Consider the following 16993-nt stretch of genomic DNA (forward strand, 5'->3'; position numbering starts at 1 on the left):
GAGCATACTGGAAAAAACTAAGGAATTAAAAAAACCCTCCAACAATGCATGTCTGTCTCTCCTTGCAATAACGTTGTCCGTCTTTAAGACTTGAGTGTCTATGCCAGCTCTCCTAATTCATCACAAGTGTCAGTATCTGCCAGGACTTTGTTTCAGGGACAAAATCACAGGTAAGGATTTCTTCCGCAGTTGAAGCTCAAACCAGTTTTGGTACTCCAGGAAAAGACACGAAGCTGAGTTTGGAACAAAGTAGAAAAGCTGTTGGACTACCCTTTTATTGTGTGTGTTTTGTTTGGGGTTTTTTGTTTTGTTTTTTTTTTCTTCACCCTCCCCCCCCCCCCTTTTTCTCTATGTTAATATTGCTTTAACAGTTCTTTTACTTGCTGGTCCCTCTAATCCATATGCCAGTGAGTGGATGCTTTGGTTGACGGCTCTCCAAGCAATGCTGTGCTGGCCAGCTCTACCAAGGGTGGACACATGTGTAAGAAAGAAGCCAGGGAGGAGACATTCACTGTTTTCCTGAACACCAGCAAATTGTCTCTGCAGCCAGACAGTTGCAGACTTTAAAAAGCCAAGCCTATCTGCAGAACTGATGCAGAAAGTATTGCAATTAGACTGGCATTTTCTACAGAAATGTAGTTCATTTGCAATGTACCCTTCTGACTTTGGCTTCTTCCTTTTGCTTCTTGATGGTTGATCATCTAAGGTGTATGTATCATTTTAGCTCCTAAAACAGTGATTCAGTTTATAATCAGGATCAAGTGTCTCCAGCTTGGAGGTATCTTTTAAACCCAACATGTCTTGATTCACAAATACAGCCAATATATGAGAGCTATAGAAAACACCCAAATAAAAGCGATATTTTAATTTTAAATAGACAAAAAAAGGAAGAAGGGAGTGAAGCTTTGTGAAAACATCTGTGAATTTGCTTTCCCTTGTCTTCAGCTCTGGCTCCAGGGACTCCTTAGTGAGAATGACACCTAGCAGGATGATTACTGATGAAAAAGGGACAACCTTGTAAACCCCAGGAACATTATCATGTACTGCATGCAGAAACCTGTTCACCCAGGATAGCTCTGATGCCACAGGTTTGCTGACCTGACTGCTCCCTTGGGATTTTCTTGCATTGCTATGTAGGAAAGCTACTCTCTTCTTCTAAAGGCAGAATTTGTCTCTGCTTGTGCTCTGTTTTCTTAGTCATTAGCGGTGAGTGCATCAGCTACCACTTCTCCCTGGGCAATAGCGATGACTATGACCACAAGGGAAACCCAGTTTCCTCACAGTCCCTTCCTTCTCTGCTTTTTTTTACATGAGATTTCATACTGCTCATGATGTGTGATCTTACTCACCTTATGTTTCTTTACAGACAGCTGATTTAGATGTGACAAGGTTCAAAACTCATGAATACAATAAAACTTGACTAGACACCACTTTATTACAAGAAATAGGTAAAATAGAAATTAAAATCCACTTTAAAATCAATTTTATAAGACCTCTTCTGTTTTTTTCCCAGGTTTCTCTGATAGGACAAGGAAAGCAAACCAATGTCTCTTGGTTAAAATACCTCATCCTTTAAGCTGTTCCCTACATCTCTTGAGAACCACATTGTGCTAGGTAAATTGCTCGCAACTGAAATAATCCGAAATATTTTCACTGAAGGAAGGCTTAAAATACCTAACAAAACTAACAACACTGGAGATTTAAGTTGGCTTAACAATGCTCCTGCAATACCTGAGCACACTGTATTCCAGGAAACAGGAAAAGATCACCAGGAGTTGATAATAGTTATTGAACCACATACATACTCAGTTAGAAGCATTATTTTGGTGAAGCAATAAGCCGGCAGCTTTAGTTAGAAGCAAACCTCAAAACATTTATACCATGCCACCCCAAATCAGAAAAGGTGAGAAAGCAATGCAATGGTGAATAAAAAAGGATGTAAACTCAGCTGTTTATTGTTCACAGCCAGGCGAGGAGAAGGTGGCAAAGTCTCTAATGCCCACATGTTAATTATTTCCTTGACAGCATCTCACTTACCCTCCTAATACAGAGGCTTATTGAAAAATAGATGTGGCAGAGGAACGGACTCTAAAACTCTCTGGGGCTCTGAGGATAATTAGTTATCTTCCTCAGGGAAGTTACTCCTAAGGTCTAAATTTTGTCACATTGAAAGAGATGGGTCTGGCAAGTCAACTGATCTAAAAAAACTAACCCAGGACTTCCAAAATCCATAACTCTGCAATTGCGTCATGGACTGGGAAATCTGGAGCTTGAAGATCCCTATAGTTCCCTGGGGCCAGACTTAACACACAGCCTCAGGGACTTTACAGCCAAAAAGAATAAACAGTTTTACTAGCAGTCTTGCTTCTACTTGTTTTTTGCCTTGGAGAACTGATGGGTTCCCAAGACAGCAGAAATCCTTGCAGTGAATTCTCTTTCCCCTCTTCCCCCAAGCTAACGTCTCAAGACAATGGTTTTGCTGCAAATGAAGGTTTACACAAGTGGAAATGTCTTTAAAAAAAAAGAAAAAAGGGAGTCCACTGTTAATAGGGATTGCAGAAGCATGGCCTACCTGCAGTTTTTACTGTGCAAAGAAAAAAAGGCTGTTCATAGTTGAGACAGACTAAATTTATTTGCATCTTCAGGGCAAGTTATCCAAGAAGCTGTTTACCTACCAGCCCTGCCAGCTTGCAGGGCCTGTGCCCGAGAGCGGAAGGTGCCATCACAACAGCATGGGACGTGCACTCATGGCATTGCTAATGCAGCTAAAAATATTGCAGGAGAATAAACAAGCAGGGATCTGTACGAAGTTTGTGTGCCAATAGGTGTCACTGTTGCATGTCTTATGTGGTTTTATAGTTTTGGCAAATGCTACCCAACCTATCTGTGCCGGAAAAGGTCTGTATATGTGATATATGTGTCCTATTTCATTTCGTAGACTCATGTCTATGCTTTTTTATATATAAGCCTGTCTATATGACAAAGAGCAAGTAAACTGAGGCATCAGCTGGCTCGCGCTTCATCAGTTAGGTAGTTAAAAATAAGTTTTATCCGCCACATAACAGTAACAGCAGACCTTTACTGTTGATCTGTTTGAATTTGCAGGCCTGGCAATTAGCAATACCATCTGCAATACAGTTGATAGTCAGACTTCAGAAAGATAACAGAGGTGAGACCGAGGAGCCTCAGAGCTGCACGTGGCAGCCCACAGCCGCTCCGATGCCTCAGTTGGCTCTGAGAGAATAGCTGCTCACGTGCCGTGTTCTTGTGGGCACATGTAACTCAGAGCAGGACTTGGCATGGCTTTTTTGGCAACCCCTGTGTCTGACTCATGCTCCGAGAGAAATACCAGAACTCTCCTCTGCTAAAGCACCAGGAAAAGGCGCCTCTTCCACGGCGGACACATCAGCTGGAGACTCCGTTTTGTGGGGAGGAGAAATTTTCAGGGGTTTTTATTCTCTCATGAGGAGTTTGCTTTCCCTGACTTGCCAGATCATTCATCCTGGCCACCTCCTTTCACGCTGCGGCCCTCTCTCATGCTCCTGCATCTCTGGTTACGTAGCAGGGGAATCACAGAAAATGTTACTATAATTAACATGCCACTGTAGGATCCTGTCCCGCTTGTGCTCTCATTCTTGGCTAATGACTCAGCCCTTCTTTTATTCCCCCTTATGGCAATCAACGTGCATCACTGCCTTTACCCCGAATAGCAATGTTTTTATTAAGGACATCGAGCATATCCCCTGCACGGCGATGCCAGGTAGAACACAAGCGGTTTTGATCCTACCAACGTAACCAGAAAAATCCAAAGAGGTTTTTTTGGCCTCATGAATTTCCTGCATCTCATTAGACTGTCCAATGCACATCTGTAACGGCTCACAACCAGGCCTGTCAGCACATGGCTCATTAAAAAGCCATGGCTGCCAGCTTCTTTTGGCCTAAATCCTTCCCTTCATGGCGTAATACAAATACTGGTCTGTGCACTGAGTACCTTTGTGGGAGTTTGAGGGAAACAAAAGCAATCTCTTATCAAACAGCTCGGTTCCCCGTGGGTGTCAGTGTGCGCTGATGTGCAATAGCCTTTGCAGTCCACAGGATTGTGGAAGTGGAAAATCCCCACGGATGAGACTCTGACCTGAGGAATTTGCCTTGTAAATTACACAGAAAGGTCCAACCGGTGAGAAGGTTTTGGTTTGTCCTCCTGCATTTTTTTTTCATTTCCTCTCCTTCCCCAAGCACTGTATCATATGCAACTTGTAAAGTATATACCTAAAAAAAAAGGGGGAAAATATATGAGGATTTAAATCGGGGATGTTATTTCCAATCCCCTTTTACTCTGTCCTAATTAAAAACCATTTCTGGTAAATTTGTAGAATTTAATTCTTGAAGCATGTGAGCTACTAAACTTATACCAAAAGCCAGAATACCTGAAACGTAAGCTGCCTTGAAACTTTCGTCATCCCAGTAACAAAAGCTGGAGGTACAGCCCAAGTATCATCACCTTGCCCTGCTAATACTGCTCTTCCTCAGGAATCTCAGACATTTCCTGCTTTGGGGATCCAGAGAATTTCTCATGAAAACATTGCTCAAGACCTATTTTGGCTAAAAACGTCTTGATTTATGGCAACTTAAAAAAATTAGCGTGTCTGTTGAAGCATTAAAAAGCACTGAAAGTTTTGCAGGCATGTATTAAGGAAGGAGGAAGAGTGGCTTTTTATTTAATACTAGCAAGTTGGGCGTTGGGTCTTTTTTTTAACAGTAAAAAATGTTATAATCAGGTAATCAAACCAAATATGGATGTGAACATAGGTGACACCTCTCCTTTCTCCTCCAGACCCCATTTGTCCCATGAGTGAGAAGGTCAGAGGGCCGAGGCTTGCTCAGAAGGCCCAAACAGGGCGCGAACAGCATCCCCAGACCCCATCTGTCTCCTGTGGGAGAAGGGGGGTGGAAGAGGTGTCCCACCCGGGACAGGACTTCAGGGGCTGCTGGGGCGGTGCAGGTGGTGGCCATGCTGGGCAGGTGCAGAGTGGCATTGCCATCCTCGTCATGCTGAAACCAGTGTTTGTGTGGCGAGCGCTGGGAGAGGCATAGCGAGGATGGGCAGCAGCCAGAGGTCGGGGTAGTGCTGGACAAAGCATGGGAGAGCAAAAGCTGTGGCTTCCTGTCATTGTCCTCCCTTTCCTCTTCCACACGTCTGTCTCCAGCCATTTTCCATAAATCTTTCTTTCCAGGTCTGCCTCAGCAACCTGGTGAGCGTAGGTGGGGTGACCATCAGGGTGCCAGGCGCTCTGTGGCTCAGCTCGACGAGAAGGGCTCTGCAAAGTGCACAAGCTCTTCCCACGGCCAACTCCAGATGCTGTGGACCCAGCCAGGCCTCCTCAGTGCCAGGGGGCACTTTTCAAGCACTTTCCTCCCTCATCCAGGTTATTAAGCCAAACTCTTTTCCCTGGATGAGGCAGGCACAGCTGGGAAGAGAGCTCAGGGTGCGAGATGCCGCTATGCAATGCACTACAGAGTGTAACCAGAACACAAACAGCTTTTGGTTTTTTGTGATTAATCTGGTTTTCCTCCCCTCAGCCTCCTTTCCCCAACAGATTCCCCTTGTCACAGATGCCAGAGTTGCATCTCCAGTTTGTTAGCAACAGGACTAGGTGCTAGTCTTTGGATATATACTTTATCTAGTAAAAAGGGCAGCAGAGGTTACGTAAAACTAACTATTCACAGCTAAATATGGAAAATGGTTTTAGCCATTTAGCTCTTCATCTCAACAAAACCAGCAAAAGACAAAAGGACAACAAAAAAAGAGTTTTATCTTCAGAAAGTGTTTCTAATCAAGAATTTTAAAAACAGAAACAAAACTTAAAGTTTCTGCTCGAACAGAATGTTCAAAATATTTGGTTCAGCTGAAATTATTCTTTAGTGAATGCATTTTCATTCTGACTTCTCCCAAAACAATCTGGAGTAGAATGTCTTTGCAATGGCTTTGCAATTGCAATTTGCTAGGGAAGAACTTGCCACGGCAGAATTAATGGTGTCAAGTAAGACCCTGAGCTGGTTTTGAAAACCTTCTGATACACATCCCATCACTGATTCTGGCATATCTAACAAAGTAACTGGTCCTGCAGACGTAGCCCCTCCCTGTTGTCTCCTCAAGGCTCTCTTGGTACTGTCTCGGGGGCTGTGACAGACCCTCGTGCTCTGAAACCTGTGACTGAGTGGACACATTGCTCATCTTGTTTGTCACTGAATGGAGAAAATCCCCTGTCTCGAGATCTGAGCATAATGAGGCTTCTTAGAAAAATATGACCTTTTGAAATCTCTACTACTAACCACCCAGAGAGCAGCCATACCAGACAGAAATCCTCTGTCTTTTGTTAGTTTCCTGTAGCATCATTACTCACCCCTTCTGGAGTTTGCTTACCCTTTTCATGTGTGGGACTTCTTTGTTTGAGACACTTTATTATTGTTTCATGTGCTTGAAAGTATTCAGGCAGGACCGGAACTGAACAGTGCTAGTCGTTTCATAAACAACTTGGGGAAATACCTCCCCCTCCCTTGACAGATTTGCCATTTGATCTGAAGCAAGATAGGACAAGTGAATGCGATGAGCTGAAAGAGGGAAGGCCGCATGAAAGATGTATGGCTAATGTCCTTGTAGAACATCATTTACCCCTCGAACCTCAGGAAATATTTCCAGAAAACACACACAACTAGCATTCAATTCAGCCTTTAATGGTTGCCAAGTGTTTTGGAAGGTTTAAATAGTGCAGAGTCCTGAGGAAAGCTTTGGAGATGTTTCTGCTTCTGTGTATTCACCAAACCCTGCACTTCGAGGTTAAGGTTAAAGGTTTGGGGTTTTTTCCTGTTTTTGTTTTTTTTTTTTTTTTTTTTTTTCCTAGACTGATCTACTGATCTCATTTGGGGACATGATTCTCCCTGCCTTGTCAGAAAGCAGCTGGCACATTTTAGAGGCAATTGTCTAAATAATAAGTATGGTAACAGTAATAGTAAAGCCCCTTCTGAATTTGACTTGCCATCAAAGAGGTTAAATGAAGTATCTGCTTCAGTGCTTGAAGTTCCTGGACATTTCCAGTTCCAAGAGTCGATCTGGCCATTATCTCCCGCCTCTTACTCCCTCTGCCAGTAAATGAAACACAGCAAGCCACTTTTTGTGTACCTCTGTTTCCAGGGAAACATTATCTCGAGTGACACGGTCTCACCAAGCCTAGTGAAGGACAGAGCTACCGGGGTAACTTAGTTTTGTCCTCTGTGACAGTGTTTGTAGCTGAGACATTGACTAATACGTGGGTCAATCTGAGAAGGAATGAGGGGGGATGACGGAAATTCCATCAGATTTTGGGGAATACAAATAGAACTACTGATGTTAAAAGGTATGTATGTTATGCAGTAGGTAGTTTTTAACAATATTCTGGTCTTCACAAATCACACATAATCAAATAACACAACCCGTTATATGCAACATTAAAAAACATTTATCAGTGCCTGTTTTCTTTTTCTTGTGCTTTTGGTTTTTTTTTTTTATTTGTTAAAAAAACCTGAGACAGCTTAAATATGACTTGTGTTAGCACAAGCTTATTATTAACACATGTGAGTGCGCCAGTCCTGGTGGCATTATGATTGAGTGTACTTAACAGGAGAGAGGATAAAATACATTTTTAGATGTATTATACTCCCCATAAAGATGAAACCAAGCTGAAGACGTCATGGCAAAAGCTGAACTTTAACGAAATGTTCTTTAAATGCTACTCACGTAATCCAGTTCTTTACTGATGCTCAGCAGTAACTATGTAATGATGACCAGGGTGGGATAAGCAGTGCTCCTGTTGGTTTGAGATAGTTTTTAAGGACACTCAGTGTGGGGGTGTTGGCCCATGGTGGGTGGCACTTCTAGGCTCCTTCTGTGCTGAGCGTTTTCTTAGGGCTAACTGGGGTTCAGGGCAGCAGCGGGGCACTGCTGCCCCTGTGTTTTTCTGAGAACGGTGGGCAACTGTGGGATGGCTAGGGGGGAGAATGAAAATAGGAAGCCTTCACAGGAAAGCTATACTTTCTGGAAGAAAGCAAGCCTCTGGGAAAGCAGAGAGATGAGGAGAGGTTTATATTTGCGGTAAGAAGCGTTTTCAGGGAAGCTGGTTCAGGTTGTGTAGCTTTTCATACACCATCTCTCATAGAAGCCAGGAGGCAGCTTCTGGGGTCCGGACAGACCTGCTGCTGCTTTCATAGCATGAGCTGTCTGGGTTTTTCAAGTGCAAGGAGTTTAATTGCTTTCCCAGGACATATGGCGAAAAAAGCCTAAACATAAAAGCTAACAAAGGTTTATCTACTGAAAAATAGAATAAATCTGCGTGAGTAACTAACATCATGTGGGCAAGTGCAGTATGTGAGTCAAGAGTGATGGGTTATGTGTCTGACTAAGCTGAACAGAGAAATTGCATCATCAAAGCCTGATGACTGTGAGAAAAAAAAAGCTACTTTTGACTCCGCAGGATTGAACTAAAATGCTGAAAGCAAATGAAATTTTCCCATGATTCAGTTGATTTTTTACTTGCATTCTTTCCAAACTTCTCAGCATGAAGCACTCTAATGTATTTGAATATATACATAGTTATATATTTTAGAAATTTAAAACTATATATCCGTTTAAGTATACTCATACATATTGCAAAGTGTATGCTTTCCTCTCTTCCATAAGTGGGGCAGATTAGACATTTTCTCTTAGGAAAAGTCACATCGATAACTGTTCATTTGTGAGATACAATTAAGAACTGATAGATGCAAAAGTTATTTAATGATGGTGGATGCAGACCAGTTTATCAGAATCAATACACATTACCACACTGTGTGACTAAACATATCAGTGGGAAATAATTATAGCAAGGTACTAAGATATACCAAAAAAAAAAAAAAAAGAGACAAAGAAAACATTAAAATATAATACTGGAAGAGTCCCAAAAGTATTGGGTATTGGCATAAATTCATGGAAAAAGTTGCTCCAGGTCTTAAAGTATGTGTGAAATAAGAAATTGAAGAAAATAGTCATGTGAGTCTTTATTGGGAACCCTATTTATTCCAACTAAAACTACATTACTGAATATTAAAAAGTAAATCACATTACAGATGTCTCTTCACATTGCTCTAGCATCATAAAAGTGGTCCATTAAAATTTCATTTTCGTATTCAGTGTTGCTGATATACACTTCATTTACAGTAAATAAAACATATGTACTGGGTTTATAACTAAGACCATTAGTGCTGATAAAGTGATAGCTGTTTGGTTGAGTTTCCACTGATACTACATATATACTACATTGCCAGGTGTCTGTTCATACGAATAGCAGATGTGAAAATGGGAACTCCACGTACCATTTGTAGTGTGGTTTCATAAAAACCAGGCGATGCATGGGATTGTCAGAGACACCATTTATTTTGATCCCTGAAAACGTTAACTCCCTGTTTAGAATTCCCCTTATGCCATCCAAGAGGGAAAAAAATAATCCAGATTCTGCTAATTCGCTCATTATTATAAGCCATTTTGGATGCTTTTGCAATCTGTAATTTTCTTTTCCATCTTACACATTCAGGATAAATAATTCCTGTCTCCTGAATGTTGGTCCTTTGCTCCAACCTTCCTGCACTGCTAAGAACTAGATGAAGAAATTTCACCCTCCTGCACTGCAGACGCCCTTCCCCTTCCTCGAAGCACTCCTTGTCTGCAGAGTGCGCTCCCTAGTGCCTTCCTGGTTAGGACCTCCAAAACGTCTTTGCAGGACTGGGAAGTTAACCTAGCTGTCTCTTTAAGAAAGATCAAACATTCAGAGCGGAACTCCCTTCACCTAAGATAAATGTATAATCTGAACAAAACCTGAGACTCCCCATTTAGATTTATGGTAAGAAATAGGCACTTCCCTGGTGTAGTTCACGGTATGCTCAGACAGATATGTGGAAACAGATGAGTCACATCCTAGAGGAGCTTTAAAGGCAATCATCTGATTGATTGCTTCAGCCCTAAATGTCTGCAGTTGAGTGGTAAGTGTCCCACGGTAGTGCCTGTTTCCCCCTTGTTTCCCTCTTGGTAGAATACCATGTGCATTCTCTGCGAATGCTGCCCGTGGTGGATCAAAGGTGGAGGATAGCCTTTTGCAACCAGGGGTGAGCTTCAACAATTATTTCCACAAAAATGGCCATATTCAGGTCATTCTTGCAAACCTCAAGGACCGTAACAAAAGGAACTATTCCAGTGGTGATTGATTAACTGCAAGGTGTTTTTGCTTTGGACTGCATAGGAGAAGGCAGTAGTCACAGATGACGTTCATAACGATTAGAAAGAAATGAGGATGCTACTCCTGTGGCAACAGCACAGCAAGGAAATATACAATGGTCAATTCAAACAAGTCCACAAAATCTATTTGTTGAGCTAACACGACTTTAGAATATCTTTCTGAGAAAGCATTCAGTAAAATAAAGGTTGGCATCTTCAGGAGAATTGCAGGAAGGCTTAGCGAGTTTGCTTTGGAGCATGTGATACCGGTGTCGTTGGACAGGCTGGGGATAACTCAAGCGGATGTGTGAGCTTCCCTAAGGGCACGGCAAATTATTATTTCCAGATGGAAAGTCATGCTTCAGAAAATAGTTCCTGGCCATAACTGCTGATGAGCCAGGTAGGCAAGAAATGCTAAAATGAGAAGATGACTGCTAGGGTCTCAGGTAGACAAGAGCCGCTTCCAGTCTAGATGACAAAGCGCAGAGGCAGATGGAAGCAATCCAGTGTAAATGATTCACTTACTGAGAGCAATGACCGGTCTTCTGCTGAGAAATTTTTGTTAATTTTAGAAAGTAATCCTTTTGCACCGCTATTGCTTTTGGCACTTCCCCTCTCATCTCTGTCGGTCCTTTTGCATCGGACCACATGGTGCAGCATCTGCTGTGTGGGCAAGGGAAGGTGCTTGAGGAGGAAAAGCAGCCCAGGCAACTGGAAGAGAACAGTCAGGGAGAGCTATAACCCTGGAAAATGTCAGGGTGATGGGCAATCTGTGGTAAGGCTTATATATAGGGCAGCTGGAGGTTGGTAAAGAATAGCGAGGCAACTGCATTCTTCTACCTTTGCATAGAAAACTATCAGTCCTTTACAAATACCTAAGGGTCAGGACTTCGCAAAAGCAGCCCCTCAGGTATATTTTATGAGAAGAAAATACATTTATGCTGTTTGTAGGCTTGTTGCCTAGCTATTTCTTTTCTTGCCTAACTATTTTGAAGATATTAGACACACATTAATGTCTCAGACGTGGAGAAGATGTTTTACGAAGTCAAATTTTCCCTACATGCAGCAGTACGGATACAGAGAAAGAAGTCATGTAGTGACTTTCATCCACTGTCTTGACTGGTTCACGTACTGTTTGGGTACAGCTGTAGCAACTGCCAAACCACATTTCTCCAGTATAATCCAAGCCCATTTGCAAACAGAAGAGCTTGGAAATACCTTGAAAAAGCTGTCACTTTATTTTCTTCTTCAGCAAGCCACAACGACGGCTCCAGATAAACTGTATGAAAAGCTTCTGCTTTTGGTTGTTTCTCCTTAGAAAAAATGAGTTCCCTGGGTAGAGCGCCCCTGGAAGCAGGCGGTGGGAGAGCCCTAAATGCAGGCAGAGCTGGGGCACTGCTGTAACAAAATGCTTCTTCGTGGAAGGGGAGGCACGAGCCTCATCCAGAGAAGACATTTAACCCTTGAAACCCAAACTCCATCGGCAATAGGTTATTAGCTCTTTTGCTGATATTTATATGGTAGGAACTAGCAGATCAAGATCTGTTTTGTTTATTTATTTTTTTTTTAACTGGTGTTACAAGGGCAGCTATTTTCCTAGAGCAGACACAGTCCAGGAGAGCAGTTTCACTTCAAACCCTCCAGCAATGTCAGGTGAGCAGACCTTAACGATCCCACATATTTTCTTAGCATTTCCCTTACTAATTAGATGAAGTCACTGACCATTAACATTCAAATAGGCCCGCTCCCAGGTGTGATAGGAATTTTCCTACGGCTCAGTATGACAAGAGCTCTACGACACATCCCTGCTTGCAAACACGTAAGTGAAAAGTCAGCGGTACACCGTGTGTTGATGGTAGCCAAGAAAGTACAGGTTAGGTATTGCCTGCCACAGATTGTTTAGCGGAATTTTGCAAACTCTGCAAATCTTAATTAAACTCATAAACCTAATCCAGGTACACATTGATGTACTAGTATTTCAGCTGACCCTAAAAATACTCCAATTGTTCTTTCCTCCCCACTCCTTAAATAGAAGATAGTTGCTAAAAGTACAAGGGCTGCAAATTGCAATTTTAATGGAAGATTTCCTTCCAGCCATACAACCAGCATTATTTAATAACTTCTCTATGATGGTGCATACTTCACAGGCTTTAGATGAATATAAATTGAAATTTTATAGGCTGCAGAGGAAAGTAGACATTTAGGAAAAAGCACGTGATGATAAACATTATATTAATTTACTGTTTTGCAAACAGCGTTATTCCTGAATTGCCGACAGGTATTTCAGACTGAAATAGCACATTCAGGAATGGGAAACATCCACACCCACTGGGATTAGTGCGCTCCAATGCTCATAAAAACAAGAGGACAATTAACTCTTTGAGGCCATAAAGAGAATCGGGTCCTGTGCCCTCTAGTTCACACGCTTCTGTCAACTACTTATCCCATCTCTGGGGCTTCAGTCTGCGTTAGTAATTAACATTGTAACTAGACTAACGATTGCAAAGTTTTAGCCAAATCTAACAGCTATGTATGGTACTACAATGGAGTCAAGTGGTTAAGAAACACTCAGTTCTTTCTCCAAAAATCCCTTATAAATGCCTTCTCTGACATCTTCGCTCTCTTTTTTCAGACATCATACCTTAATAATTCCACAGGAGGCTTGGATCAGTGCTGGCATAAAGCACATGTCTGAGCTTGTCATGAATGAGGCCTTTGGCGTTCCTTGACGAGCATGGGCTGATGTGTTTCCTTCATCACTGTCCTTGTGGCAGTCATTTTTGGGGTGAAGTCCTCAGTGACACGAGCAGTGACTTGTTATATTGTGGGCATGTTTGGAGAACACCAGCCCCTGCTTGGGCAGGGATAAGGGAAATCTTTTTTTAACTCCGACATCTGGGGTAGATGGCAGCACAGGACAGAGAGTGATGGGGCCAACAAATCCTCTGCTCTTAAGACGGGTCCTTATAGGTTTTTCTTTTCTGTCAGGGCTAATTCTTTTGATCTCTGTATCAGTCTAGGGTTTGGTGCTGAAAGTGTGCTTTTAACATCCATTTATCTCTGAATTTAGGTCTGCTTTTAGTCGGAGACAGCCTACAAGCTGTATGGGCACATCTAGCGGGGAAGGTGACTTAGACGGTCTGAACTAAACCATCGGAGTTTGTTATTAGTGCCTACAAGCTGAGTGTATTAATCTATTTATATCTCATGGAGTCATCCGTCTCAGTCTGTCTTTAAGCAGGCAGGCATGGCAGTGTGCTTTTTTGGTCATTCTTACGGGCGGCTGGGATTTTACTGTTTCCTTGCTCACCATCTCTTTTGTGTTGGGTAGGACTTGCTTTTGTCTGGTGTTTTTCTCAGATCTGCAGATGATCTTTTGAACTGGGCTGTGATATGAGTGGCTTTTAGTATGTTTGTATTGAGATAAATCAGTAAAGTGTGTTCTTATGGTACATAACATCTCACTTGTAAACTTAAGTAAAACAACGCTATTTACTTGTGTTTTCTATTTCCCCTTTTTAATCAGGTAAGAGCAGAGGATGCTCCCAGGGCACAGCCGTCAGGCACTGCTCTTTCCCCATGCGGCTGCCGCAACCCAGAGCGGTGCACACACGCTCTCTCCGTCACATCGGCGCCTCCTCCTTCTGGTCCCAACCGAAACCCATGCCTGCCTTTCCATAAGGAACGATGTGACACAGTGCTGCCAAGCATCTTACTTCAAGACCTTTATCTGTTTATCCTTAACATACGTAGCTGCTACTGGGTCTGTCCAGCTATTGCAGCGTGAGAATGCTCTACGTAAGCAAGTGCGAGGAACGTGCCAAAAGGGATGCAAGTGCAGACACTTTTCTTTCCATGATAGGTGATGGTGACCTCTGAAAGTGCAAATAAGGGGAAACACAAGTCACAGAACTTATTTTTCTAGGCCGACTGTGCTGCAGCAGTTTCAGTGCCTTCCAGGTCAAACAGGGCATATTACCTCACTCCTCTTGCCCCTGTGCTAGTAAATAATTCCAAGCTGCTGGGAAGGAAGCACGTTTTGGATTCTTTTCTCCGTAATCTTCATGGATGTGAATGCAGTATTTTCCACAAAGATGGTCCACAAACTAGCCCCAGATGTTAGATGACTCATTATGTTACCGAGCCTTAGTTTAGTGACTATTATCTCCTCTATTTATATATTTAAATTAATTTCCCATTTTTACTTCATCTTACTTAATTGTTACTGCAATAGATCATAATGAATTGTAATATCACAAAAATTTATTATTCATTACAATTGTAATGAAAACCACATATACATCTAAACCAAAAGTACAAAATCAACTCTTTTCTTTCCACAAAAGATTTCTGGATTAAGAAGGAAGATATTTTATTTTTAAAACTGAGAATCAAATTTTACTGCTTGTAATTTTAACTCTAGTGCAGAAACAAAATGGGGAAAATGGAATTAATTGGAGCCCACATGGGATAATTGGGAATGTAATGAGGGCAGCAGCTCATGTAGTATCTGCCTATCACAAGAAAGTGAAGAGGTCACACAAGAGAGGTGCCTGAATGAGTGATAACTCCTCTTATAACAATCCCTGAGAAAAAATGTGTGAGGGAGAGCCACTGTATTTATTTTGGCAAAGCTGAGACCAGAATTTGTTTTCTTTTGTGTGTTTTATTCCCCTCATGGATCCTGATACCGGAAAACAATTGAAATGAGTGAAGGACATGGTCATTACTGTAAAGTTTTGTCTGCTACAATTGAGCAGAGTTATCTGGAAATTAGAAATTACTGGAGGTTGTTCCAGGCCATAAATCCTAACCCAAAGCCACGTGCAAAGCCTTGGAAAATTAAAATGCTGCAATCGGGTTTAACCAGCCAAAAAACCCCAGCTGCTGAGTCACTTTGACTACGCAGTACATATTCTTCAGCTGTTGAAGGATGTATTGCAGCACCCTGAGGAATATAGCAGGGGAATAACCAATAATTAAAGCATATGTGTAAATGAGTCTTCCCAACTCTTCAAACAATCTTTAAAATTATTCATAGAATCATAGAATCATTTAGGTTGGGAAAGATCCTTAACATCATCAAATCCAACCATTAACCTAACACTACCAAGGCCACCACTAAACCATGTCCCTAAGAGCTGTGTCTATTCAAAATAAAGGATCTCATATTGAAAACCACTTTTAATTTTATTTTCTTTTTTTTAAAGAAAAGTTATTTACATGGCTGACATGAGTCCACTCCAAAAGAAGCCATCCTAGCTCCCCTGCAAGACTTTTGAAATTACCCCGATGGATGCAAAGAGCGATTAAATGTTGTTAGGTCAGCGATTGAAAAATACTAAACAAAACAATGGTATCTTTTATGTCAGTTTATCTCTAGATGGAAAGCTTGTAACTATTACAATTACTGTCTGAAATAGAATATTGAATCTCCAAGAAGTGTTTGAAGAACGGTAATATTAGAAATGTGTTATAAAGTGAGGGAAAAACCCCAAACCCATGCATCCAGCCCCTTCTCTCTAAATTTAATACAAATGCCTTTATTTGGAATCTCAGCAGTCAGAAAGTCATCTTTAATTAAGATGACCTATGGCTGCATCTGACTGGTGAAGAAACCCAAGGGTCAAGCACAAGACCTAGCTCCCTGCCCATCCGTCATCCTTAACCACCGTCATACTCTGGTACTGCCTTGGTCGATGGCACATGCTATGGGCCAGGGTTGGGGGGGACAGCAGGAGCAGGGTGCCTCACCTAAGCCATGGTGGGGATGAGATGACTCCAGGTCTGTCTCCCTCCAGATCACGCGATCCCCACAACTGCTCTGCAGATTCAGCCCCTGGGACTCCTCCGTGCACCTTCCATGACCCACCCCAGGGCTTTGATGTGCCCTGAGTGTGTGGGGCAAGGGCTACACTGGGTACAGCAACCAGACTGCAACGTACGGTCCCTGCTCCGTTAGCATAGCCAGAGCCAACGTTAATTCTCTGTAAGCTTTTCGTGTCTTCCCAGAAAAAAAAAAATAATTAAAAAAACCCCCTGCAAACAGTACTAATTAGAGACTTGTGCATTTACAAGGGCATAGTAGTGTCCTTCCTTTGCCAGCAACTGGCTGTGGGTGCCTTGCTCAACCACCCTGCCGTTCTGGATCACCGCAATGATGTCTGCGGTCTGTACGGTCGTCAGGCGGTGAGCAATGACAATGCAGGTTCGACCTTGCCGGGCGTTATCAAGAGCTTTCTGGACGACCTGAACACAGATGTCGTGAAATTGCTGTTAGCACCTGGAAAGCCTTCGCTTGTCATGGGAACCACATTTTTTTCTTAGTCTTTGTTATCACCTGAATATATCTCCCATAGGTGTACAAGTCAGTGCATACACGAGACCCCTACTCAACAGGGTTTCTCACTGAGGGCAGTGAAGACTGTTCAAATGAGCAGGAGACATTGAGAAGTGGGTTCTTGGGCATCCAGTTAGGGTCAGAACACAAATTCGGTATTTACCATCAAATACAGCTAATGGGAAGACAGCTGAGGAGTATCAGCTCCCCATGGTGTTTTCTCCTTAAAGTTTTGGGGTTTTCTACTTGTTTATTTGCACAGCTTCCTCCTGTCATTCAATTCACAGTTTACAGCTGGAAGAGCTACCATGATAGACCTGCCCTGTTGTTTCACAGCTGAACATTTGCAACATGTTTGCGTTGATTTTATTCTA

The 16993-nt window shown here is 42.3% G+C and overlaps 1 protein-coding gene across 3 annotated transcripts in view; it reads right to left on the reverse strand.

Annotated features, from left to right (window-relative positions):
• Positions 1 to 11616: 11616 nt before the first annotated feature.
• The window catches only part of ABCB5 (ATP binding cassette subfamily B member 5), a 39408-nt gene continuing 34031 nt past the window's right edge, over positions 11617 to 16993 (reverse strand). For all 3 annotated transcript variants that reach the window (XM_054192193.1, XM_054192192.1, XM_054192194.1), the window contains one exon: positions 11617 to 16528. In XM_054192193.1, the coding sequence (XP_054048168.1) occupies positions 16331 to 16528 (198 nt within the window). In that variant the 3' untranslated portion in view covers positions 11617 to 16330. The remainder of the gene's footprint in view (positions 16529 to 16993) is intronic.

Source organism: Rissa tridactyla, chromosome 2 (genome assembly GCF_028500815.1).
Source record: "Rissa tridactyla isolate bRisTri1 chromosome 2, bRisTri1.patW.cur.20221130, whole genome shotgun sequence".
In the NCBI taxonomy this organism is placed as follows: Eukaryota; Metazoa; Chordata; class Aves; order Charadriiformes; family Laridae; genus Rissa; species Rissa tridactyla.